Source organism: Rosa rugosa, chromosome 3 (genome assembly GCF_958449725.1).
Source record: "Rosa rugosa chromosome 3, drRosRugo1.1, whole genome shotgun sequence".
Classification (NCBI taxonomy): Eukaryota; Viridiplantae; Streptophyta; class Magnoliopsida; order Rosales; family Rosaceae; genus Rosa; species Rosa rugosa.
The window spans coordinates 34,753,285-34,779,439 of record NC_084822.1 but is presented as its reverse complement, the minus strand read 5'-3'; the positions used below and the strand labels follow the sequence as shown (position 1 = coordinate 34,779,439).

The following is a 26,155-nucleotide window of genomic DNA, read 5'->3' as shown; positions in this document are numbered from 1 at the left end:
TGACTTCTGGATCTCATTCCAAACAGTAAAGTTGAATACACAATGATAAAGAAAATAACCCTTTGACTCATCAACCCAACAATCATAGTCATAATAGAAATTTGCATTGTCGATGCTTGAATTTGTATGTTTTAGAATGTTACGAGGCAAAATGTCCACAACGACAACTTCAAATGTCAATAATCCTACAATTTGGTGTTAGCATGATGTAAAATAACAACTTCAATGAATTAGTCTACATAAACAACAATTATCGTTTATTTATCATGCGATCACTATAGTTCCGTCAATATCACATATTATAACAAAAGGATAATATCACATATTATAACAAAAGGATCCACACCCCGCAGCAAAGCGCGGTACCTCTAACTGGTATCTGCTAATTTCAAAGGAAAAATTTCACAAATGGTCACTCAACTATGACTCATTCGACACTTTGGTCACTGAAGTTTCAAATATATCACTTTGGTCACTTAACTATTACACTGTCAATCACTTTAGTCACTTTATTAATTTTTTTCATTAAAAAAAATTATTTGCCACAATATTAATGATATTTTCATCAAACCAATTATGAAAAATTGATAAATATGTATTAGAATGATTGAGAGAAGTGATTAAAGTGAGAAAAAAATACTCTTTGGGTGACTAAAGTGATTGACAATGTAATAGTTGAGTGACCAAAGTGATATATTTTAAACTTGAGTGACCAAAGTGTCGAATGAGTCATAGTTGAGTGACCATTTGTGGAATTCTCCCAATTTCAAAATCATTACTGATACCAATATTAATATCTTATCAACTCGAGAGAATCATTAATTAAAAAATAATAATAATAATAAAAATAAAAACAACAACAATATCATTATCAACTAAACCATAGCTACATTGCTACATTTTCTCTGCTCTGAAGCTTCTTGTCTCCCACGACCGAAACTATACTGTTTAGATAAACAGCAGCAACAGCTTCACGATCCTTTGAGCCGCTTTGAATTGGTAGATACTTAAGCCTTCTGGAACTTAGATTATAACACACTATAGATCTATTTGGGGACACCATGAGAAGTTCATGGTTCCACATCACTAATGTGGTCTGATCCCACCAGAGTGACGATATGCTCTGAGATGGGTGTTCTCTGAGCTCAAGAGTTAAGTGTTTTGTCCAAGAATATCCGACACCAGCAAAGCCATCCATCACCCATATATCCAAACATTCAAATTTAGCAGCATCTGAAGCATCACTATAAGGCAAAAGATTTGAAGAATCTGCATCATCACTATCACGCAAATTAAAAAGAGCAATAGATTCCTTCCACACAGTGATGCATGGAGGGTTAATCAACTCATATGGTAGCAGTATGTCATGAAATACTTCACGACTCATGTCAAACGAAATGATCAATTTCCTAACATATTCCTCTTCCATGTAATCATAAATACTGCCTTCCTTCAATTGCTCTCTTCCCAACCAATAACACATCCCGTTGAAGAACATTTGGAAATTTCCAGGCCATAGGTTAGTAGTTTCTGTTTCTAAAGAATCAGTACTGATCTCTCTCCAGGAATTAGTGCCCCGCGTGTATACCGCAGCTAGGGGAGGATGAAAAACATAATTATCTTCCTCACGATATGCTCCTTGAAATCCAATCTCGACAACTTTGTAATCTTGCAATAGAGGATCATAGCCGAACACCGGATCGTCTGAGAAAAATGGCATGGTAACAACATCTTTGGGATAATCCGCCGCGGTTGAGCATGTTCTGGTCCAATGTGGAAGGTATGGTTCCGGGGGTAGAAGCTTCAATTCTCTAATTGCCGGGTTCCATAAAAACACCTTGGTAGAGCGAGAAATACTCAGACATATGATCCCATTACAATGGCCTACAATTTCAAGTGATTCGCCCCTATTGGTGTCTAGACTAGTCATTGGGAATGGAATCTCCATATCCTCGACACCCAAAAGAAAGCTAGCAGGCTCGCCACCATCATTACTATCATCATCACTACAATTGGAAAAACTAAGCAGCGAGAACACAGTCTCGCTTTCCTTTGTGTCCTCATTAACAACCAAACGCTTTATAAAGACGGAGGTGGACGGATTATTATGCATGGAATTGAAATTGGAGAGGTGCTTATCTACAAACCTGGGATTGCTGATTAAAGCATACCACCGTTTGGAGACCAACTTGAATCGCATCAGAGTTTTGGGAGGCAAAAGCGATAGTATTTTTTCCTCCACATCCGAGTTTTGGGCGGCCATTTCTGATAGCTATCAACTTCTCCCTAGTCGACACCGTCTCTTACTCTCTTTCTTCTTTCTTTTCCTTTTAAATAGATGTAAGACGTCGTCTCTTTTTTTTTCCTAACCCAATTTTACCCCTACCAAGTACCAACTCTTTTTCTTCGCATATTTCTCAAATCCTAACCCCGGCCATCATCATCCTTCTTCTCCTTGTCCTTGATCATCCATCATGACAACAGATGCAACCGCGATCGGTTCGTATTCGGTGTGGGCCATTCCACCGGATGACGTGTCCGATCGGATCAAGAAGGTGATGTTGGGCCTCCGGGACGAGTTCGGCGGGGCACCGGAGGAGATCGAGCCCCATTTTCCGATCGTGGGGTCCATCCGTATGACGAGGGAGGACGCGCTCAACAAGTTGAGGACCCTTATTCAGTCCTACCCGCCTGGTTGTATCTCTGCCTTCACTGCTCGAGTAGATGAAATCGTTGCTCGCCCCTTCTATTACCAGTGCGTTTGCCTCCGCATCCATTATTCCCACCAGGTCTAAAAACCTACAACTCTAAATCTACATCTACTTGTCCATGTCTTTTCCTTAACCACTCAAATTATAGTTTCGTTTCTCATGCATGCAGTTAAAAGAAATATCTAGATGCTGCTCTCATAAATGGGGTTTACGTTTCCGTAAGTTTCTTTTTTCTTTTATGAAACTTTCTTACATCACTACACACATATATAATCGCAGTTTTAACTAATGGGAGGGCACTGCCTCCAGAATGTTTCAACTCATGTCTGTATTAACGTTTTGTTTTTGTTATGAAACATGAGAGATCGATGGTGAATATTGTTTTAATCTGGTCTTTATTCTGGGTCACTATACATGATGAACTTTTATCCTTCCAGAGAAGCAAATTTTCAGACCTTAATAGCATCACTATGACTCCTGTGAGTATTGATTTATGTCTACATATATTTCTGCAGCTGGTGTGCCTTATTTGAGCCTCCTTTACGGTAAGCTGACAGAAGAGGAGAGGAAGAAAGCTCGAGATAAAGTTAGTGTTTTGGATGAGACCATTACTAGCCTGAGCTTCCCCGTAACTCGCCTTGCATTGTACAAAATCAACTACAAAGACAAAACTCTCAAATCTTGGGAAAAGATAGCTGAGCTTCCCCTCCAATTAAATTAGCTCTGCCGATCCACCCTTGTAATAAGACTGAATTTGTCTCAGTATCCCTCCTGAAGTACGCCATGTGCTCCTTGCCCTTGCCTGATCAATATATATGGAACATATATATTATTATGATTCTTACATTAATATATATGCCTCTGTTTTTTTTTTCTTTTTTCTTTTTTTCTTTTCTCTGTCTGCCGGTTTAGGCAGTGCAGCTTGAGTTTTTGAGAAGATCATGCATGTTCATTTGATCACTTCTTTGAGTTTGGTTTAGGTTAATTCCAGGTGGGATTAAGAGTGTATACATAACATGGTCAAGGTGGTGTTGTTGTAGTCAAGTTAATATACATTGTTCGATCTCTTCTCTTACTCCCTCATATATGTAATCAAGCGATGCAATCATATGTGATGTAGGATGTGCACGACTGCGTGGAAGAAGATTGCCCCATTGGCTCCTGTCTTTGAGAGGAGATCGCTTGATCAAACTGTAAGAATATAAACTGCTTGAATTGAGACTTATTTTCTGGATATCAGTGATTCACACATGAAGAATTTAGTGTTTTAATTGAGACTAATTTTCTGGAGGCCTTATTTGTTCTGTTTATGATGGAATAAGACAGTACCCAACTAATACTTGTTTATTTAAATAAACTAAAAGATACATGGATTAATAGAAGAGTGATTATTAAAAGAATAGTGGGAGATCGAGAATACCTCTTGAGAATAATTGCACAAGAGTTACGGTTGGAATGAGTCATCGTTGAGGTTAAGGTTTATAATCCATCTTTTAATTTGCTTTTCCGTGTTTTCAATTATCACTGTGAAACTTTACAAAAAGTTGGCTGACATTGCGAAATTAGTGAAAATTATAAAACTCTATGATTATTGGTAAAGTGTCATGACTGAATCCAGCAGGAACATTTCTCCTTTACGAGGTCATGAACTCCGTTCATCACAATGACAATCAGTGTCTGTCAAGGGAAGTTTTGAATGCAGCGATGGGGAAGACTGGTAGTTTTGATGAGGACTCACAATTCAAAAGATTCGAAATAACTTCATGTTTTGGAGGGGAGACTTCCTATGATGAGGCCTCCTCAGACTACAGTCCCTCTTCTGGCATTCCCACTCTCAAGTGCTATTGAAATTCACTCCATGGTACTAGTAGATGGTCGTGGCATTGAGATTGGTGCTGTTTTTAGAGATTGGACTCATCTACGCACATAGGCATCTGTGTGAATTCGCCGGTCTTGATAATGAAATGGGGTCCTGGAGCTCATATATGAGGCATCTACCATATGAACGTATGCTAATTTTAAATAGCTGGCGCTCCATTATTTCCATTTATGAAACAAGAGGTGATTTCCCAGAGAAGCCTGTTTGGTATGCAGTGCAATTCTCAGCTCTAAAGGCCGGACCAAGTCAACAACAGTAAAACACATCCAATATCCTGAGGTCTAAACTGAATTGTTTGATGATTTTTTTGACCCATGGATGTGAAGCAGATGAAAACCATTAATGTCTTGTTTTGATATCGTTGTTTGAGCTAAATCATCAATGGTTTTATCACTATGTTGTTTCATTTATATCCTGAATGATTTTGGCCATACCTCTTTCATACAAGGAGATCATAGCTTTTGACAAAAGAAGTTTTTCATGCTTAAGTGAATGCATGTCTCTGTTCTAATGTTTTAAATTGTTCTTTTTTTTTTTCTTTTTTTTTCATATATGTTGTTTATGTGGAGACTTGATAGAGCTTAATGTTGTGTTGAAGAGCATGATTATATGAGACACAATGTTAGTATGAACAACATAAAAAACCCTTTCTCTGAGTTCCATACAATGTTCTGGAGCTAAAAAAAAAAATTTCATAATAGATCGATTTATAGGCTGTTGTACCGACATTGCGTACGGCCGTACGTAATTGTTCTTGTATGTATTGTTTTGCCCGGGGTGAAGGATAGTAAAGTTATTAAGGATTTTGTTAACAGAAAGTGGTCTTTTTTTTTTATGGTATCTCCTGCGCCCTCATGAACCTTGGACATTCTTTTTGGTTGAGCTTGCCCAGAAATCCAAAACTTGCATCATTGACTGTCCTAAATCGACATATGATTTGCTATTAGTAATCGTACCTCATGAGTCGAATGACAGGGTGCAATTTTGAACACTATAGTTCACTGCCGTAAGAAATGTCTCAAATACTATTCGACAAGGTAACTTCTCTTTAAAATGTCTATTATCATTTGATGCAGTGGCGTTGGTGCTTACTTAGTAAATAGAGAGTTACGAGTCGTCTTATAGATTCATTCTTATCCATCCTGTCGTAATATTATCGGTTGTTTACAAACAAAAAAAAAAAAACTATTGAAAATGTAAGCCAGCATTTCAAATTTTCAGGTCAATGAATTTACAGGAACTATCCCACATTGGGCACCCCAGTCCCAGTACTAGCACTACTCCCCTTGTCCTCAAACTCCTTGATCAAATCGGGGTCGACGTTCTCCTCGGGCTCCCACGTGGCCTCATCTATATCCGTCCATTTGACCAAGTACTCCATCTTCCGGTCGTCCCCGACTCTCTTCCCCACCACTCCCTCAGCCACAGCGTATTCCAGCCCCGCCTCAAAGTCCCTCACCAAGTCCTCCCCAATGAACCGCGCGTTGACCCACTCGTTATCTCCACCGTCCTTCCATTTGACCAAATATTCGACGGCATCCCCCTTCCCTCTCTTCTCCAACAACTGGTGCACCTCCGCGTACTCGAACACCGCCCCCTCCAGCTCCCTAATCACGCTCTCCAACCCCAACCTCCTCGCGAACTGAACCGGGTTCCCCTTGGGAGTCGTGCTCAGTACCTCCTTGGCCAAATCCAACGGCTTCCGTCCTCTGTCGTCCTCCACCTCCGGGTCCGCCCCCAGCTCCACCAATAGCTTCACGACACCTGGCCTCACGTACCCGGCCGCCATGTGCAGGGCAGCTAACCCGCCGACGTTGTCCCTGTGATCGAGGTCGGCTCCGGCCTCCGCCAGCAGCCGGACGCACGGCTCGGATCCCAGACCGGCGACGAACAGAAGAGCCGTGCGGCCGTCGGAGTCGACGGCGTCAACGTCGCGGTCGTCTTCGGCTTCCAGGAGCTCCCTGAGAGCGGCGTCGTCGGCCTTTTTGGCGGCGGTCCACCAGGGGCTGTCGTACTCGGCCACCACGTCTTTGGCTATGGAGTCGGAGGAGACCCAGGAAGGGGCGTGCCCGTCTTTCCACTGGATCAGGTACTGCATTCCGGTGCCGCCCTCCACCGCTCTGCTGCCGATTATCTTGTCGACTTCTCCGTACGACTCGTCGGAGGAGTCTGATGAGAGCGGTTTCTGCGTTTCGAGGAATTGGTTTTGTTGGTTTTGGATGACGGAGATGGATGATTTGGGGGCGGGTCTGAGTCTGAGTCTGAGGCGGATGATGAGGTGGGGTTGGGAAGGGAAAGAGGAGGCGGTGAGGTTGGGGGAGAGTTTGAGGCCGCCGGAGATGGAGTATTGGTTGACGAAGAGGGCTTCCATGGAGTCCGGTGGGTTACTGAGCTTTCATCGAGAGAGAGAGAGAGAGAGAGAGAGAGAGTGAAGAGGAGAGAGTGTGGGAGAAAGAAATCGGTTAAGGATAAGAAATCCCATCCAATCTATTTCATCTTGGGGAAATCTGGTTTGTTTTCGCGCGAGATTGGGACATACATTGGGCCTCTTGAACTTGGGCGTAATTGAATCACAATCACCGTTTCGAGTTTTCAACTTTGGGCCTATATAAGTTTATGATCTGCATGGTTCTAATGTTGAGCTAGCTACAATTTTTTTTTTTTTTTTTTTTTGAAATAATGGTTTATCCTTATCAAGTCCTAGTCTCAAATTTACCTCCTGCATGCTTCATTCAACCATGCATATTTATTAGGGACCATGTACATTTGCCCTAATTTCAGCTACACTAACTCCACTTACTCAAATAAATTATAAACTTTTCCCCTTACCTATAAGATTACTCATTTTTTATTCAAAAAAAAAAAAAGATTACTCATTTTATCCCCTAATACCCAATTATGTTGTTTTATTTATTTTTAAGATTATTTTGCCTTTTCTATGTCACATAAAGAGAGTGGAAGAACCTACCGCGAAACTCGGATCGATCGGTGTCTAAAGGTTGCAACTTTCTTCTTGTCCGGCGGCGCTCATGGTTGGCTTTGGTTCGCCTCGCCGGTCAGGGGCTGCTGCCGGATGGAAATTTGAATACTACATGCCTGGGGGCTCCTTGGAGAGAGTTTGAATCGGGTTTTGGCGTGGAGGGGTTTGGCGACAAGTCCCGGACGCCATCTTCCTTGTTGTGGTTGTGTACAAGCGTGTCTTCCAGAATCTAGGAGGGCTGATGCTTGCTGGATAGGAGGGCATGACGGCGTGGTGAAGATGGTTTGTGGAGGCGCGGCTTGACGTGGGGATCGAGACGGTGTTGCGGTTTGAGGAGTGGCGGCTTGAAGCTCGACTGCTTGAGGCGAGGCGATGATTGTGGCGGCAGCGTGGGGAGACGGCTTTGGGACGCGGCGGAGGAACCGATGGAGCTGCACCGAAATTGTACATCCGGCCAATGGGTGGAAGATGAAGTTTGGGCTGGGTCAAGCCACTCTTTCCTGGGCCTGAGTTCGGGCCTCTCTTCTTGGGGCTGCCTTCTTGGGCTGGGGTTTGCTGCCCTACTCCTTTTTATGTTTTCAGTTAGTCTTTTACAATAATTCCATTTGTTTAGGGAACTCTATTTCCTTTGTTTTTAGGGCAACTATAAGTTTTTATCTTTAGGCTTGCTTATTTACTATGTTATTTCATAGTCTATAGGCTTGCTTAACTAAGTGAGCATGGGTACCGTCAAATGATCGGATCTAATCTATGTATCGTTGTGGTTCGCCGCAAACTCTTTATCTACCCAGAGAGGGCAGGAGGAGGATATGTAATGGTCATTTCTGGCCTGAGTATTAATATATATCGACATGATATTCTTCAAAAAAAATAAAAAAAATAAAGAGAGTGGAAGAGAGATAAGTTATCAGAGACTTTGCCAAACTCCAGACTTCGATCATCGAACTCCGGCTACCAGTCACCAAAGTCAGATCACGTTTGCGGTACTTCACCGGAGGTCTCCAAAAATGTCGTCAGAGATCTTATAGGTCACCGGAGATTTTTATTATCCCCAATATCCTTTTATTGCTCACCAATAAAACCCAATAAATTTTTATTTCCCTCCAATAAAAGTTAAAAGTTTTTTTTTTATTGGGGGTGCAATAAAAACTTATTGAATTTTATTGAGGGGCCATAAAATTTAATTAGGCGGAAATATGACTGATCTACCTAAAATTAGACATTTTATTAACCTCAAATAAAAAATTTATTGCCCCCTAATAAAATTTTATTGCCCCCAATAAAAGTTTAATTGATGGTCAATTTCAATGAAAAATAAAGATCGATGTTCTAGATTTTGAAAGTTTTAAGAAGTTTATTGACCCCAATAAAAGTTTTATTGAGGGCCATCAATGTCAAACGAGATCTCCATAAGTACATATTGTGTGTGCAAACCATCAAACAAAACGTGCCACCACAATTTAATGATAAAAAACACATTCCCACAACAACAAGTAGGAGTCGTCCACGGGCCGGGATGGGCCTTACAATATTTTGACATACTGACAGGCCCCTTCATTATAAATTTCAAGATCCAAGTTCGTCCATATAAACAGGGTTTTTTCGAGCAGGGCTGGTAGCCCTCGTTTATCCTGGCCGGGCTGGGCCGGGCCGAGCTAGGCCTATGTACTCTAGTTTCAAATAATTTAATCTACAATTAACTTTTTACCTAAGTTAATTAAAACATTCTCAAAAAAAAAAAAAAGGTAAGTTAATTAGGGTTCTTGAAGTATAGCTTGCAGTATTTAATTTCGGATATATATAGGGGAGGTGTGTGTGTGTGTGTACTCCGTTCTTGATATACATACCAAGAAAATCAACTTCATCTAGGATAAAGAAAACCATTTTTTCTCCTAAGATGATTCCATGCTGAACTATCAACTTAACGACATCATAAAGGTGTTTCATGTGTTCTTCTCTGTTTTTAGAAAATATCAGGATGTCATTAATATAGACAACACAAAATTAAGCTACATGTTTGAAGATGTTATCCATCTTTCTTTGGAAGATTGAAGGGGCTTGTTTTAAACCAAAGGCATTACTAACCATTCGTAATGACCTTGTGGTTTCCCAAATGTAGTGAAAGGAACAATATCTGGATGCATTTTAACTTGCCAAAATCCGCCTTTGCATTGAATTTTGAAAAGACTTTAACTCCTTTGTGTTGATTAATCAAGACTCTTACTTTTGCTATAATTGGTAACTGTCTTTAACAGTTTTCTTATTGACATCCCTATAGTCAATCACCATTCTTACTTTTCCTCTAACATTTTTAGCGTGATTTTCTCACATAGAATGCTGGAGCATGATGAGGACTAGTAGATGACCTTATTAAAGTTCTTTTTCAGATAATTTTCTATATCTTTCCTGAACTCTTTTTTATCTTCTTCTTTGTATTGAGAAATAGTTTTGACATGACATATAGCATTCATGTCATGTAATCTTAATTTACAGATCACTGGGTCTTTTCTCAAAATTTTGATGGTCGACATCAATATTTTGTTTAAAGAAATCGTAGGATTTTCTGGGTTTCAAGCTTGTTTTGAAAGTGCTTGAAGTTATGCTCATGGATAAAACTAGGTTCTTCATCATCACTAGTTTCTTCTTCCTCTGAAGATTCTTCAGTGAGCAGTTATTCTTGTTTGAGAGTTTCTATTGGGACCTCCAAATTTGCTCACTTGACCTCAATCATTATTAAATGACATATATAACCTACTATAAAATGACTATTAAGGACAATAATTATACCAAAAAAATATTACATTTATTTTATGTAGACTTTCCAATTCAATAATATTAGATTGTATTCCTTATTATTTTCCTTATCTATTTTCATTTTCTAATTTCACTACATACTCATTAAAGCATTCATATATATTTAATAAGAATTAAAAATATGATTAAGATTATGTGACTTAAAAATGTATGATATATATGCTGAACGCATATTGGTGAGAGAAAACAAAATAAATCCTCTTATGATTTTTGACCTAAATCTAAGTCAATCCATTATATTTGCAAAAAAAAAAAAAAACTAAAAATATTTAAATAATTAATCATGCGGTACAAAAAATACAGAAAAAAAAAACATTAAAAAAAAAGAATGATTTTTTTTTTGAGAATAAAAACAAATGAATTTTTTTTTTGCACAGCTAAAATAGAAAAAAAAAATTAAAAAAAACATAATAGTTCATGACATTGTCTTATTGATTGGACATTAATTTTTGAAACTCAAGTTTGATTAAGAAATGTATATTTAGTTAAGATTTATAGAGTGATTAAATCATTGAAATGACTAAATTTTTTATTTTAAAGTTAATAATTTGTTTGCAAATTATATGAGTGAGGTTATTTGAGGAAGTTTAGTGAGTAAATTTAGTATTTGAAAATTTGATAAGAGGTGTAAAAAGCATAGAGGTCAAGTGAGTAAATTTGGAGGTTCCAATAGAAAAACTCTTCTTGTTTTTTGAGTATTTCTTCCTGGTTTTTATATTGCAACACAGGTTCAAATCTAGACTGATAGTCACCACTATTTCCCTGCAACTTCTGATATTAAGTGGTAAAGTTTGGACCGACCACACTCTTTGCTTGTGTTAGTCTGCCTGCCCAAAATATTTTATCACCTTTCTTAAAGCCTATGGCTTCTTCATCTTGAACGACTCTCTGCTGGAGAACGAAATCATTTCGCAGCAAAAAATCTGCTTCTTGGCCTTCTAAATGCCAAAGTGTTCTGATGACAAACGTTCCACCACCTATAGTGATTTTGACATCTTTAGATACATTTTTCATGGTAAACTAGCTTCCATCGAATTGAATACCAGTAGCTATTCTTTTAGTATCTTTCTTCCAGAGATATTCTAGAATTGCAAATGTTTTTGCTACTATGAAGCTTGATCCACTATCTACAAAGGACTATAGATGATATTTTTTGTGATCAGAAAATTTTAATCCAATCCCTATGTAGTTACTGAATCTACTAGTAGAGATGATTTTTGATTGTTGAAGTTCTTCCTGAACTTCTTCCTTATGTACGTATAAATGGTCTACATTCTTCTATCATGCTTGGATTATTTTCTAGTTGTTCTATTTCTTTTTCTTCATCTGTTTTTTCTTCTTTTGTTTTTAGAGAAGGTTTTGCTTGTTCCGTAGTATCTTGAGCTAGAATTTCATTTCTTTATTTTATTTAAGAGAAATATTCTTAATATTCTTGCTCTACAATTTGGCTTATTGCTCCACTTGTTGTTTTTCTTCTAGCTTCAGCTATGAAAAATTTCTCGTGATAGGTCATTTTTGACTCTTCACAAAGCATAGGAAGACTATTCTTTTCATGACATTGGCAGTAGTCACAAACGAAAGTTCTTGGGTTAACTTGTCGATCATTTTTTTGACCAATTCATTGTTTCCATGAGGGATTATCTTTGTTATATTATTATTTAAGAATATGGATCCACTACGCTCCGTTAAGTTTTTATTGAAGATGAAATTAAAAAATGTGATAATATAAAAATAACCGCAGGAGGTACGTGGCTAACCGGTCACTACTTGATCAAATTATTCCCAAAAGTGATATCACATGTTAAGCACATGACCTATGCGTGTGCTATGGAGATCTGTATACTAAAATTTTCCTACGTTAAGTGGTTATTTGTCCATCCTAATCGATCACAGCTTCCACAAAATATTTTCCATGCCATGTTCTTGTGTTCTAGAATAAAGACTCTCATGCATGCGATCAGAATACTTTCTGTCCATCAGTATTTCCGCCCAATAATTTTATACAAAAAAACCTTTGACATTTCCATGCATAGTATTACTACATGCATGCATATATATATATACACTAGCCATGCATTTAACCAGATAAAATAGCTGTCAGCTCATAGTCAACTATATCCATGCACTCATAACAAACTGGACTATTTGATTTCATAAATTAACGCCATGACTTTACATGACTGCCAAATTTAATCCCATAACATATTTCCAGCCCAGCATCCAAACACAGTCTTCCACTTTCATTAAGCGAAATCCTAACGAAGCTTCATACACGGTGGCTGTTCCTTTCACAAGCAAAGAACCAAAAAGGAGAAGAGTCCCTAAGATCAATGATGATTAAGAATGTCGCGTACGCTTACAGCCAAATACGAGCAAAGCAATTATTTTTGCGCGTACGTAAATCGCTCTCCCTTATTAGTAGTCACTAATATAGTAATAAACCTGTCTTTCTCATTATTCTATTTCGGTCTTTTCTTGGTGCCCACCGAGACTAGAAACAACCTTTGCCCTTAATTATTGTTTCATGCACCGAAAAAAAGGCCGCAAACTTTCCTTGAAAATAAAGAAAAAAAAAAATACAAGTCTATATCATTTAATCAATAATTAATTTCTTTTCCGTCTGACAGACAACTACTTGACAATAAAAAATTTCAATCGTAAAGTACAACATTGTAAGACAATAACTTATTATCTTCCACTGTATTTTCTTGGTTTTGGCTTTTTGGTTCTGATTCGACGTCTATTAATCCTGCTCAACTAAGAACAATTGAATCTGAACCACACGTACTAAATTTAAAGGTAAAAATTATAAGAACTTCAAACTGTGTATTTATTCATAACTATCAGATTACTGAGCAGCTATGTGACGACCGTATACACATAATGAGGAGAATTTCATTAACATAAAATGTATAAAAATCCAAATTTCCCATAATTCCATCTGAAACCATTTGTTTTGTCATCTTCTTTCGCCCACCATTACTTCATTTTTGTCACCGAAAAAATGCCGCAAACTTTCCTTTGAGAAAAATAAATAAAAAAATCAAAGTGGCGTGTTTGGTTGGTTAGGAAATAAAACGAAGTGCACATGAGAAAACCGTGTGTCGCGTCAGAAATCACGGATCCTTCCCCACACCCAAACATCCAGCCATGCATTAGTTTGCAAATGCTTTACGCGGTTAGCGCGCCACCAACCTAAGGGCACTCTCGTCATTACTCATCCCCCACCTGCATTTCCATTCGCTCACATCCTCCCCTCATGCGGGGGCGACCGCAGAGGAAACCGAGAACCACTAATCGCTCACTGACACGTGGACAGCCCACCGCTAATCAGAGTCTATTACTGTGCTCGTTCACTTTAAATACGAGTCCTGGTCAGTTACCTCTCCCCACACACTAACTCATTCTTCATCCGTAACTCTCTCGAAAGAGAGAAGAGACTCTTCTTCACTACTGTTCCATTCCCCTCCTCTTTAATCTTCTCGTCGGCTTTTCTCCTCCGAAACATTAGCTACATTCCGTTCGTCGGTCATGGGTTTTACGTGGCATTTCGGTGCCGTCGTTCTGGTTCTGGCTCTTGTCACACTTGTGAATGGTGAAGACCCTTACAGGTTCTTCGAGTGGAATGTGACCTACGGCGACATTTACCCTCTCGGCGTTAAGCAACGGGTTCGTATTCGACTGATTATTACTGTGGAGATATTGTGATGCTTTGATCGTTCGTCTTGTGTGATTTCTGGACTGAAAATGAAAAATTTATGGGATTTTTGGTTTGTTTTGCAGGGTATTCTGATAAACGGGCAGTTTCCGGGGCCGGAAATCTACTCCGTCACCAATGACAACCTCATTATCAACGTTTACAACAGCCTGCCGGAGCCTTTCCTCATTACATGGTCGGTTTTTTTTTCTTTTCCCAACCTTTTACTTTTCTCGTCCTTTTTTTCTCCGGTCACCATTTTCATCACCTTCATTTTATTTAAAGAAACACGTTTGCTTAATTAAACAGCGAAAGACATCTGTTAGAAAAATAAATTAAGGGTTTTAATGGTAATTAACTCTGCATTCCTTCACATAATTAAAGATAAATTATAACCATTTGTAGATTGCTCTACAAGGCAAAACACTGTGTATATTAATATGTGCAACAATTTTCTCCACATTCTGTGGAATAACTTCCCACATAAATGCATAATTATCTACACCCATAAGATTTGTTTGGAGTCTAGTATTTATGACTGTATGATTTATTTCCTTTAAAGTTACATGGTGATTAATTTTCTTAATTTCCGCATATAATATGACGTACATAAACAAATAGAGGCATACATTATGATTTTTGTTAAAATAAGAGAGTGCTTACGTTGAATGTGACTAGATTTTTGGTGTTATTAATATAATGATTTGGTACATTCCAATTTAGACGGCTTTCCAATTAGAATAGGTTGCCTGCATATATAGTGAGAGTCCAGACAGCTCATAAGCATCAAAATATCGACACGAAATTTCTTACATGTGAATTGGTCGGCAAGTGTGAAAAATTGTTGCCGAATAGTTTGGTGCCAAAAGGAATAAATCATCACGCGCATCCAAGATCTGTATGACCAATTCACCAATAGAAGTAACTAATTTTCATCCAAAATTTGCTTGTGATAAAGAAAAAAGTTGCTTTAATTACTTCCAAATCTGTCCAATTTCAGAATTTCGTACTAAGGTCAAGTCAAAATTAAGTCTCATAATCGTTACAGCTTGGATACAACTCCTTTTTGTCTGGCCTTTGTTGGATCTTCTTTAATAGGATATGAAATTGGGTTATGAATTTTGGTCAATGTATTCTAAATGATATGAAGTGACGTGAAACGAGTTTTAAGAATGATCGTGTTATATATATTGTTTTAGAATAAGCCTGGTTATATTTTCGACTCTATATATTACATTTTTGAGTTGGTTCAGCAAATGATATTTAGAATTATTGGACGAATGCGGCCGTGTTCAATTATCTTTTTATATTCAATTTTTGATACTTAGGTTTTGATACGAAATTAATTAAATTTGAATATGGGGAAAACAAAACAGGAATGGAGTTCAACAGAGGAGAAATTCATACCAAGATGGAGTGTATGGGACAACATGCCCCATCCCACCAGGCAAGAACTTCACCTACACACTCCAAATGAAGGATCAAATTGGCAGTTTCTTCTACTTCCCATCTCTTGCATTTCACAAGGCTGCTGGTGGCTTTGGAGCCATTAAAATCCTCAGCAGGCCTAGAATCCCAGTTCCATTCCCAGAACCAGCTAATGATTACTCTGTTCTAATTGGAGATTGGTACAATATTGATCACAAGGTAACAACTTCTCTATGCTATCAGTTTCTAATGCTTCTAATTGTGTACACTGATAAAACTGTTTTAACGACATTTTAAATTTCTCGAATCAATAGAGGTGGAAAACCCACTTGTTTAAGTAGGTTTCACCCTTTGTTAGTAGCCTACTTCACAAATGTGATCCATGTAAAATTTCTTCTGTACTTAATTAACGACTTATATGTTTGTTTGGAACATTGCAGAGACTACAAGCTGTTCTTGATTATGGTCATCGGCTTCCCAGCCCACACGGTCTATTAATCAATGGCCGTGGAGGCAATAATACATGGTTCACAGTTGAACAAGGTATATTTCTAGACCATCCGACTAGCTAGAGTCACCACATTACATAATGAAATTTTGTTCACAGTATAGACTAACGATCGATGCTTCTTTTATCTAAATTTTAGCTCACTTCATTTTATTCCTGCAGGTAAAACTTACAGGCTTAGGATATCAAATGTGGGTATGCAGAACTCACTCAACTTCCGGATCCAAGGTCACCAAATGAAGTTGGTTGAAGTTGAAGGAACTCACACTGTCCAGACCACCTATGATTCCCTTGATATCCACGTTGGCCAATCATACTCTGTACTAATCACAGCGGATCAGGCCCCTCAGGACTACTACATTGTCACCTCAACCCGTTTCACCTCCGAAGTCCTCACCTCCACTGCCGTCCTTCACTACAGCAACTCAGGACGTCAAGTTTCCGGCCCCATTCCCGGTGGGCCTACCACCCAAACCGGCTGGTCTCTTAGCCAGGCTCGTAGCATTAGGTAAATGTTTCCTCTAGTTAATCTAATTTATCCAAGTAATGCTACATGTACCATACTTTTGTGTCACATAACTAAGTAGAAGCATATGGGTCAATTCTGGGCTCTTCTATTCGTGAGTAAGGTGATGCATAAAATCAGTTACTTTCATGATAGTGTCTTTTTCTTTGTATTGCATGGCAATTGAGAGTTGTCCGTGCAATGTCGCATTTTTGAGTAACAGAATAGTCGAGTTAGACAAGGTTTATATCAAAATTTAGTAACATGCTACAACTTTTGATCGGATTGTTCTTTCACCTGACATTCCCACCAGAAGTTTTTCTCTATCTGGAGCAATGCAACGGTTTTTGATTTTGTTCAAAATGTTGTTCACCAATCAATCTGACCCTTATCTCTTTGTATTATGCATTTCAGGACAAACCTAACAGCTAGTGGGCCTAGACCAAACCCACAAGGCTCATACCACTATGGTCTTGTAAATGTGAGCAGAACCATCAGACTATCGAGCTCAGCAGATCAAGTAAATGGGAAACAGAGATATGGAGTGAATGGTGTGTCGTTCATCCCTGCTGACACTCCACTAAAGCTTGCAGACCACTTCAAGATTGATGGAGTTTTCAAAGTTGGAAGCATTCCAGATAATCCCGCCACCAAGAACTTGCACCTTGACACTGCAGTTATGGGTGCTGACTTTAGAGCCTTTGTGGAAATTGTGTTTCAGAACAATGAGAACATTCTTCAGAGTTGGCACCTTGATGGATACTACTTCTGGGTAGTTGGGTAAGTATCTCAATGATATATATACCATCAGTAATTTATTTATTTTTATTTATTTTTTAAATTCCCATTTTTAAAAATGGAATAGCATCTATGTCCTTCACTATTACTCACATTTTTACTTGAATTTCCAGAATGGATGGAGGACAATGGACACCAGCTAGTAGAAAGCAGTACAATCTTGTAGATGCAGTTTCAAGACACACCACACAGGTCAGTTCTCCGCCTAGTTATTAAGATTATAACCGGCAGATACAAAAAAAATTTAGTTACGCATGCGAAGTATCACTGTGTTCATCTAGTACTGATGTTTATAAAATTTTGGTTGATGCAACAGGTGTATCCCAAGTCATGGACTGCAGTTTATGTAGCATTGGACAATGTGGGTATGTGGAACGTGAGGAGTCAGTTTTGGACTCGACAATACCTTGGACAACAATTTTACCTACGAGTTTACTCACCGGTGGAGTCTATTAGAGATGAGTACCCTATTCCAAGGAATGCTCTTCTTTGTGGCAGAGCTGCTGGCAGAACATCTAGATAGTTATAAGCAAGCTAGCTGCTGCATGCAGAAGATTATCATATTCAACATTAACCATTGAAATTGAGTGTCATTCTTTTGTAAGAAACATTTTACAGTTTGGCAATAAGGTGAAGCAATATTCAGTTAGTTCTGTGGAATGTAATTGAGCAATTAGAAGCAAAGGTGCATAAAAGTGTTGTAGAATTTTTTAAATCAATGAAGAGAATAAAAGAAAGATTAGTTGTTGAAACTAATTGTTTATTGGGACCTAACTACAAAGGTGAACTAGAAAAATAACTCCAGGAGGACAAATAAACCGGCCAATGGTCTCCTTGGTTCTGTCATATATAAGAACAAATGTGGCTTAGATTATGTAATTACAAAGTTATGACGCGTGCATAATTTAACTTGCTCAAGGCGCAGTTTTGGAGTCAGAAATTTGTAATTGGGGGGCTGGATAAATGAAAAAGAAGTACATGGGCGTGCCCCCAGTAGTCTCTAAGAGGCAGCAAATACTTTCTCTCTGTCCTTGGAAGAAAAAACTTGAGAATACTACCAATTTCAAAGTGGTTAGTTGGCTCGAAACTGATGGAATGAAACAAAGTTATTGAGGTTACTATCTATTTGTGTCTCGCTACTGTAATAGGCCATCAGTAAATGTGAAACATAATCTTAATTTATTGAAAATCGTTGAATCAGTAAGAGTGTATCCTAGTTCCTATCATCTATTCTAACAATGCTATTCTAGATTTTGGTCAATGGTCCAAAGATAATAACTAGGACAATCCGCCTAGTGAACCTCTTATATTTGTAAGTGCATATTCTTTCTAGGAAGTGATCGGCCGCCTCACCAGGACTATGTATAGTTCTAAGGCATTCATTATCAATCGTCAATCCCATTAGAAGCTTTTCTTGAAACACAGAATTTGTATACCAATACATTTTTTTTTTTTTCGATTAATTTGCTCCCTTAATAATTTTCTCATGGAGAACAAATGGTTTCTTCCTCTAATCCTATCCTTGTTTATGGCTGTTCTTAGTTTAGCAGCAGCAGCTAAGCCAGTACTATTGCCACCAATTTTCATACTAGGTGATTCAACTGCTGATATAGGAACCAATAACTTCTTGCCAGGTAGCAAGGCAAGGGCAGACTTTCCCCACAATGGCATTGACTTTCCTAACTCACCAAGACCCACTGGAAGGTTCAGCAATGGCCTCAACAGTGCTGATTTTCTAGGTCGGTATAAGAAAATTTGGAAGAGCTCACTCTCAAGTTTAAAAACCCTATTTTGAAATTATTACATTTCTGCCGATTTTAATTTGAAGGTTAACATAGTGCTTCTTTTGGTGATATAGCCCAGCATTTTGGTTACAAGAGAAGTCCAAGGCCCTTTCTTTCTCTCAGTGCTACTTCTCTTCAAAAGAAGAAGTTCAGAGGTATTAACTTTGCTTCTGGAGGGTCTGGTGTTCTTGACATAACTGGACAAACATTGGTAAGTCACTTTCTTGATGCAGAAGTTATTTAATTCATAGAATGGCTTTTCATCATTCTAATGTCTAATCTGGAAAATGAGATGGCTAAAACCATATATGACAAGTTTCTCTTATTTTTCATTTTGATTGAAGCTGACCAGGAATGTTCCATTTGGTGCTTCATTCAACAACCAAAAAAATGTTATCCCATTAACAGAACAGATACGGCAATTTTCATCCGTCAAGAACAATCTCATGGCCAAAATGGGTGCAGCAGCAACTGAGAAGTTTCTTTCGAAGTCTTTGATCTTCATCAGCAGTGGAAGCAATGACCTTTTCGGATATTATCATTCAAACAGTTCAATTCCCAAAGAAGAATTCTTGTCATCTTTAGTACTTGCTTATGAGAACCACTTGAAGGTGACATACTTCTCTTTATGTTATAGCACACTGTCTAGCGTCACAGATAAACAAGTTTTGAAGGAGCAATTACTGTTCTTGCATTAATCCGGACCAAATATTTAGGCTAAAATCTACCTAATCAGATTCATCGTGTAGCTAGATAAACATGCTATGCTGCCAGACTGTTTGGTAAGAGAACATTATTTCTCGAGTATAAAATTGGAGTTTCATAACCTGAGCCCTGTTTTAAAATGGCAGACTTTATACACTCTTGGAGCAAGGAAGTTTGGAATCATTAGCGTCGCCCCGATTGGCTGCTGCCCATCTCAAAGGATTTTCAATGCTACTGGGGGATGTTTGGAGGAGTTGAATGATCATGCAATAGCCTTCCATTTAAAGCTGGATGCCCTATTGTGCAAGCTCAGCACTGAACACGAAGGCTTTAAGTACTCCCTTGGAAATTCATATGAAATGACAATAAACGTCATACAGAACCCTCTTCCATTCAGTAAGCAACTAGTAAATAATGAAGTCATAATGCTTAACACTTTGTCATGCATGTGTGTAACATGAAATGGAAGGTGGTCAACTGGTCAAGGAAGAGGTTTACCTTCTAATTCCGTTTCTGTTTTTCAGATTTTACACAAGTGGAAGCTGCATGTTGTGGAGCTGGGAAGCTCGGTGGTGAATCCTTCTGTACACCAGATGCTAATCTTTGTTCGAACCGCGACCAATACTTGTTCTGGGATTTATTCCATCCAACACAGGCGGCTTCTAAGTTGGCAGCTGTGACCCTCTACTATGGAGGACCACAATTTGTATCCCCAATTAACTTCGCTCAGTTACCCGAGGCTTAACTGCAAACTAACCATTTGTTTAAGACCAATTGTGTCTGTAGTAGCAAAACTAGTTTTTCTTCTACGTTTTATTTATTTGTTCTTTCATTACAAGCTTATACTGAAATTGAGTTGGCATTTATGAAAGCAGATATTGTTTCTGGTTCTGCAAAACTCAGTCTGTGATGAAGAGTTATTTTTAATATCAGCAAAAACACAATTCCACAGAGATAAGATGTACTTTTCAGCTTCCCCCTTGTTCTATAACTATGAATGTTGAATAGTAACTAGGTCATTATATCAACAAAGAGTCCAATGTTGTTCTGTATATAAGATGTGAAAGGTGACACAACTTTATAGTTGTCGATGAGTCGTGATCTGTTGGTTAGCTGACATAACTAATATTGTGAATGTCACCGGTTCAAATGTAGAATTATGGCATCAAGGTGAGGATTAAAAGAAAATAATTAAAAACAAAAAAACAAAAACATTGAAGTCTAGTATTCAACTTGTAGGCTTATTTATTCACAGAATGATGATTCTGTTGAAGGATGTCGACATAATGTGTGCCTCTACAAACTAGGGTTTAGAGTTGTAATAGGAAAGTGTTCTAGGTATTCAATTGTATACGGATTCTATTGCCTTTTGTATACATTGTAACTCCCTATTTAAAGGGCTCCTATTATCAATAATACACACAATTACAATTCTCCTACAACACGTTATCAGCACGAGCTTTAACCCTAGCCAAAAAGAAAAAACCTAAAACCAAAAAGGCAGCCCTAAAAAAAAAAAAAAAAAAAAAAAAAAACATTATCTGCAGTCTCCAGATCGGCTTTGCATCAGACCTGAGGCCGGAACCCAATCAACCTCTCCACATGGGCCTCCTCCCTGCCAGCCTCCAGCCCAACGCACTGCTGCGCTCACCCTCGCCCCACGCCTGCAATAGCGCTGCTCCCTACCGGCCTCCAGTGCGCGCCATCGCAGACACAGCTCGCTGCCCCGCCTTGCAGTCGCTGCCTCCAGCCCACCGGCCTCCAGCGCGAATCCCACAGCCGGCCAGACCGGCCTCGACGCACAGACCCGACCCATCCTCGCTGCAGACACACATCTGCAATCCAGAAGGAAGGAGAAGAGAGAACCAGAAGGAAGGAAGGAGACGCGAAAAAGAAAAGAAAGAAAAGAAGAAAAGAAAGAAACAGGCTCATGCCCACGTGCCCAGAAAAGGAATGCAGGCCTGGGCCGAAAAAAAAAAAAAAAAAAAAGGGCAGCCCACCAACTGCCATTTTCCGACCAGATTCCAGCAATCCTAATTTAGCTACACGCCTGCATCAACACGCGCGTGTATAAAGAATCGTGAAGCAAAGCTTCAAATAACCAAGTAAGTTTTTACGATTAAAGTTCCTGCTTTCTTGTCTTTTAAATTCCTTTATTTTGCTGCAGGATTTGTATAATATGAACATGGTTCGATTATTTAAATAAGCGGAATTGTGGGGATTCCCGCTTTACGAACTAAGAGCGTTCGTAAACCACGAACTAAGAGCGTTCGCGACCATAAAAATATTACGGACTAAGAGCGTTCGTAAGCTATGGACTAAGAGCGTCCGTGAGCATGAGAATTTGACCATATCAACATCATTGTTTCAGTCTAATCCAAATATTCTTGGAAATCGGTTTCTTGGTAGCATTAAGGCTCGGAAACCTTATATTAGTTGTCGTGGAAGTTTTTACTCCTAAACTAATCTATTCTCCTTCATCTTTGAATGTCGAATGCAAACGTGCAAAAACCCGACTTCACTAAACCAGATTCAAATGACATTTGTTATCACCGGTGGGTGAATAATGTCAAGAATCACCTCACTACTAATGAGATTCTGCGGAGTAGAGCTCACAGAATATGAATTAATTGAGAAATCCTCTCAACCTTCCCCGTCTCAGCACTATTGGTTGCAAAGCAATAGGCTTGTGTGCAATGCTAGATGGATTACGAGGTTTCATCAACTTATGTCAGTTACTGAGTAAGTTGACCACATACTCGTGAAAAACCATAATTCAAAGGCCCGTTGGAACTAAGAGCGTTCACAAAGCGAATTATAATAGCGCACCGAAAGAAGGGGGCAAGGAGCGGAACCCTAAAAGTTATGGGCCAATGAAATGGACGTGTGGGTTCATACAACCGCCCTACAAAGGAAGGAAAACGGCGAGATTAATAAGCGGACACGTGGCAATATTGGCCAACGTGGGAGAGGCAAAACAGGCGCCACCGGTAGTGGTAGTGTCGCCACCAACGTCCATGGAGGATGTCCAAATGCACAAGGTGCATCTCAATTAATGGGTGAGGTAATGCTATAGATGTGGATCTTTAAAACATTGGTTTAAGCACTAGAATACGAGTGGAAAAACAAAGCTGCACAATACAAGTGTATAAAGATATGAGAGAGCATGAGGCTCGTCTCGCAGCTGAAGGAGATGATGGAAATGATAATGACATCAATCTCATCATTACAGACTTCAAATCTGGCGAGGAAAACAACCATGTTGATGCCGCAGATTTTGATAAATAGTCTTTATTTTCCAAGAATTTTGTAATGGCAATATGCCTTAGTCAATAAATGACAATTGTATTAACTCTTTCTCATGTGGCGCACCCAATGAAATATGATGTCTAGGAAAGTCATTGAGATGAGTGGTACTTAAGAGAGCCTCGCTCCACCAACATCTCTCTACTTTCCTGGTCATATTTGATTGGAGTTACCAAACGGATTGAGTGACTACGATTCGTCTAAAGTTTGATTTTTATTTTGGATTATACTTTGGAAACTTTGATGTAATCATTGGTGATTAATAAAGTGTCAATTCTTTTACTTAAATGTCTTGGACATACCTTAATTCGAACTTTATTATATAAGAGTCAATGGTTTTCATGTGGAAACACATTATGAGCCTTTGCATCACCTCTAATGACTACGGACATAAACGAGTATTAGAGAAACTTATGTGTCGCTCTAGTGGGTTGTAAGCAACCACTATTCGAGTTATTGAATCCAACCATGTCATGAGAGACGACTTATGGGATTTTGACACATATAGGCTTTGGCATGACCGTTTGGGACACCCAAGTCGTGACATGATGATCCGTGTATTAAAAGACTTCACACAGACATCCATTTTCAGAACGAAGAAAAGTAAGAACCAAGAATTGGTTTGAGGAGTTGCACATGCGCCTCATGGTGCCATGATTACGCAAGACCGGCCACACATAGCCGGCGCCGCCTACCCCCTGCGGCAAATACATGGCATTGACGCCATAAACCCTAATTCAACTCCTCTCTCTACTTCTCAAGTCCATAGTGACATTGTGGCTTAACCAAAACCTTCATTGGTTAATTATAAGGCCCATGTTTCGTTTTGTAAAGCCTGTTCTTTAGGATTGAGACCATCCTATGCAAAGGAGATTGAGGAAATAATTCCATTCTTACAAAGAATCTAAGGGAATTCTGTGGATTTGATCAACCAATTTGCGGACCGTATAGATGTTTTATGGTGTTGGTTGATACGCACACACGTTGGTCACGTGTTGTGCCATTATCCACTCGTAATGCTGCTTATACTACACTCCTAGCACATAACATATGGCTACGGGCTCACTACCCAGATCATCCCATTCAGTCAATTTGACTTGATAATGCTAGAGAGTTTACATCGAAAATTTTCGATGAATATTGCATATCATTGGGTATTGATATCAAGTATCATATTCCCATGTACACACCCAATTGGTCTCGCGGAAAAGCCACCATTAAAAGACTACGATGGTAGCCTGGACTTTGGTAATGCGCACCAACATTTCCGCTTGGGTTATGCAATATCGCATGTAGCTATCCTAATTCGTCTACGACTCATAGCAGCCACTCAACGTTTATTTGCGTTACAGCTAGTGACTGGGTTCGAGTCTAATATCTCGTACTTATGCATATTTGAGTGTGCGGTTTATGTGCCAATTGCGCCGCCACAGCGCATCAACATGAGTCATTGCAACGAATGCATATATATATTTGTGTTGGACATAAGTCTCCAACCATAAGTCTGCTATGTAGAACCCTTGACAGGTGATCTCTTTTTCGCTGGATTTGCGAATTGTCACTTTGATGAGACAGTCTTCCCGTCGTTAGGGGGAGATTAGAACGTCAATGTTCAACAGGAACGACAGGAATTGTCGTGGTCTGTCCCCACTATGTCTCATCTTGATCCCCTAAAAGTGACGAGATCACATATACCTGCTGCAAACATGTCTGCAAGGATTGATGTCCCCACAAGAGGACATGGTGCCACCCAGAGGAGATGGGTACGGCACCACTACCATGGATGGTGGTATGGTGACGCCACAAAGGTGGCATAATGGCGTCATAGGCCATGGGTTTCGCTAGAGAGCGTAGAAGACCCATAGGTTCGATGGATTCTCGCCCTAAAAAGAGAGCGAGTTTGGCACAACTTGATCCATTGATCATTGATACTCAAAATCCGTCTCATGAGAATATTCTGGATTATGGTTATGTCCAAGAGACATCGTTGGGGGACGCCTCAATGTTGGAACCGATCCCTGAGAATATAGAGATCTCTACGAATTACACTAGTGTACATGAAGACGTGGAATTATTGAGACCAATGACATCGAACCTTACTCAGTTGAAGAATGCCAATGTAGAGAAAATTGGCCTAAATGGAAAGATGCGATCCAGGTTGAATTGGATTCACTAACGAAGAGGAAGGATTTCGGGCCTGAGATGCCAACACCTCCTAACATAAAACCTGTTGACATTAATAGGTCTTCGTTAGATAACGTGACGAGAAAAAGAGATGGTAATCTCACCTTATGGCGCAAGGTTTCTCACAATACCCTGGAATCGACTACGAGAAGACCAGTGTTCTAAAACTCGGCCGCCCAGCCCGCTTAGGAGCCGCCTAGGCGCTGGGCGGCAGGTGACCGCCGCGAGTAAGGCCAAGTCGGTGAGGTAGGCGGCCTGGGTTTTGGGCGGCCGATTAGTCGGCTTGGGCGGGAGATTAATCGGCCTAGTCGTCTGGGCGGAGTAGGCGGATCTGCTTTTTTTTTTTTTTTTTTTCAAGAACTTTCTCATCGCAGAGGCTTTCTTGGAGGAGGCGGGGGGATGCGGTGGATCGTCGTTCTGGATGTCTTTGGAGGAGACGAGAACTGCGAGGTTTGCGATGATGTTTTGTGAATCTAAACCACTAATTTGCTCAAACACCCACCACATTTGAAGGTTGGGATTTCATAGCTCGATTTCCAGAAACACCAAAATAGCAGATCAGAACTTGGTGAATTGGGTAGCACAGAAATGAAGAAACACGAATTGGATTTTGATTTTGGTTTCTGGGTATTTGAAATTTCAAAGAGAGGACTGAAAGATTGAAACTTTAAGATGAGGGAAAGAATATGGATTGGGTTTGCTTTATTTGTGATATGGGGTCTTGGGTTGCGTAAGGTGAAGACGTTGGAGATTGAAATCAACAGAGGGCACTGAAAAGGTATGAGCTTTCGACTGAGAGAATGTTTAAGGTTGTGGCGGTGTGTTGCAGTGTTAATTTTTGCTTTTTTGGCTTGGT

At 39.4% G+C, this 26,155-nt stretch overlaps 5 protein-coding genes across 11 annotated transcripts; 3 read left to right on the top strand and 2 right to left on the bottom strand.

Annotated features, from left to right (window-relative positions):
* Window positions 1–886: 886 nt before the first annotated feature.
* LOC133737622 (F-box/kelch-repeat protein At3g23880-like) lies at window positions 887–2,263 on the bottom strand. Its single transcript, XM_062165145.1, has one exon. It carries the CDS (start codon window positions 2,261–2,263, stop codon window positions 887–889), a length of 1,377 nt encoding a protein of 458 aa, XP_062021129.1.
* A 78-nt stretch (window positions 2,264–2,341) lies between these two features.
* Window positions 2,342–5,079, top strand: LOC133740451 (cyclic phosphodiesterase-like). 7 transcript variants are annotated; one of them, XM_062168409.1, is made up of 5 exons: window positions 2,342–2,789; window positions 2,881–2,929; window positions 3,227–3,256; window positions 3,832–3,904; window positions 4,333–5,071. In XM_062168409.1, the coding sequence occupies exons 1-5, from the start codon at window positions 2,475–2,477 to the stop codon at window positions 4,376–4,378; spliced, it is 513 nt and encodes a 170-aa protein (XP_062024393.1). In that variant the 5' UTR covers window positions 2,342–2,474; the 3' UTR covers window positions 4,379–5,071. The 7 variants fall into 7 exon arrangements, 3 of the variants coding, with proteins under 3 accessions (XP_062024393.1, XP_062024392.1, XP_062024391.1); XM_062168408.1 differs by having other exon boundaries at window positions 4,330–5,071; XR_009861227.1 differs by having other exon boundaries at window positions 2,368–2,789; window positions 3,227–3,487; window positions 4,333–5,076.
* A 623-nt stretch (window positions 5,080–5,702) lies between these two features.
* Window positions 5,703–7,095, bottom strand: LOC133735832 (signal recognition particle 43 kDa protein, chloroplastic). The gene has a single exon (XM_062163256.1). The coding sequence runs from the start codon at window positions 6,959–6,961 to the stop codon at window positions 5,831–5,833; it is 1,131 nt and encodes a 376-aa protein (XP_062019240.1). The 5' UTR covers window positions 6,962–7,095; the 3' UTR covers window positions 5,703–5,830.
* Window positions 7,096–13,770: 6,675 nt separating this feature from the next.
* Window positions 13,771–18,072, top strand: LOC133735831 (L-ascorbate oxidase homolog). Its single transcript, XM_062163255.1, has 8 exons — window positions 13,771–14,053; window positions 14,168–14,277; window positions 15,458–15,728; window positions 15,950–16,052; window positions 16,180–16,525; window positions 16,937–17,302; window positions 17,434–17,512; window positions 17,637–18,072. Exons 1-8 carry the CDS (start codon window positions 13,916–13,918, stop codon window positions 17,841–17,843), a joined length of 1,620 nt encoding a protein of 539 aa, XP_062019239.1. The 5' UTR covers window positions 13,771–13,915; the 3' UTR covers window positions 17,844–18,072.
* Window positions 18,073–18,668: 596 nt separating this feature from the next.
* Window positions 18,669–20,941, top strand: LOC133740894 (GDSL esterase/lipase At5g55050-like). The gene is made up of 5 exons (XM_062168837.1): window positions 18,669–19,059; window positions 19,179–19,315; window positions 19,449–19,715; window positions 19,956–20,205; window positions 20,334–20,941. The coding sequence occupies exons 1-5, from the start codon at window positions 18,807–18,809 to the stop codon at window positions 20,552–20,554; spliced, it is 1,128 nt and encodes a 375-aa protein (XP_062024821.1). The 5' UTR covers window positions 18,669–18,806; the 3' UTR covers window positions 20,555–20,941.
* Window positions 20,942–26,155: the final 5,214 nt, after the last annotated feature.

Coding starts and splice junctions, on each gene's coding strand:
- LOC133735831 (XM_062163255.1), top strand. CDS start 13,916: ATGGGTTTTACGTGGCATTTCGGTGCCGTCGTTCTGGTTCTGGCTCTT. Junction 14,278..15,457: donor GAGCCTTTCCTCATTACATG/GTCGGTTTTTTT, acceptor AAAACAAAACAG/GAATGGAGTTCAACAGAGGA. Junction 17,303..17,433: donor TACTACTTCTGGGTAGTTGG/GTAAGTATCTCA, acceptor TTGAATTTCCAG/AATGGATGGAGGACAATGGA.
- LOC133740451 (XM_062168407.1), top strand. CDS start 2,475: ATGACAACAGATGCAACCGCGATCGGTTCGTATTCGGTGTGGGCCATT. Junction 2,790..2,880: donor GCATCCATTATTCCCACCAG/GTCTAAAAACCT, acceptor TCATGCATGCAG/TTAAAAGAAATATCTAGATG. Junction 2,930..3,226: donor TAAATGGGGTTTACGTTTCC/GTAAGTTTCTTT, acceptor ATATTTCTGCAG/CTGGTGTGCCTTATTTGAGC.
- LOC133737622 (XM_062165145.1), bottom strand. CDS start 2,263: ATGGCCGCCCAAAACTCGGATGTGGAGGAAAAAATACTATCGCTTTTG.
- LOC133735832 (XM_062163256.1), bottom strand. CDS start 6,961: ATGGAAGCCCTCTTCGTCAACCAATACTCCATCTCCGGCGGCCTCAAA.
- LOC133740894 (XM_062168837.1), top strand. CDS start 18,807: ATGGAGAACAAATGGTTTCTTCCTCTAATCCTATCCTTGTTTATGGCT. Junction 19,060..19,178: donor CAACAGTGCTGATTTTCTAG/GTCGGTATAAGA, acceptor TTGGTGATATAG/CCCAGCATTTTGGTTACAAG. Junction 20,206..20,333: donor ACAGAACCCTCTTCCATTCA/GTAAGCAACTAG, acceptor TCTGTTTTTCAG/ATTTTACACAAGTGGAAGCT.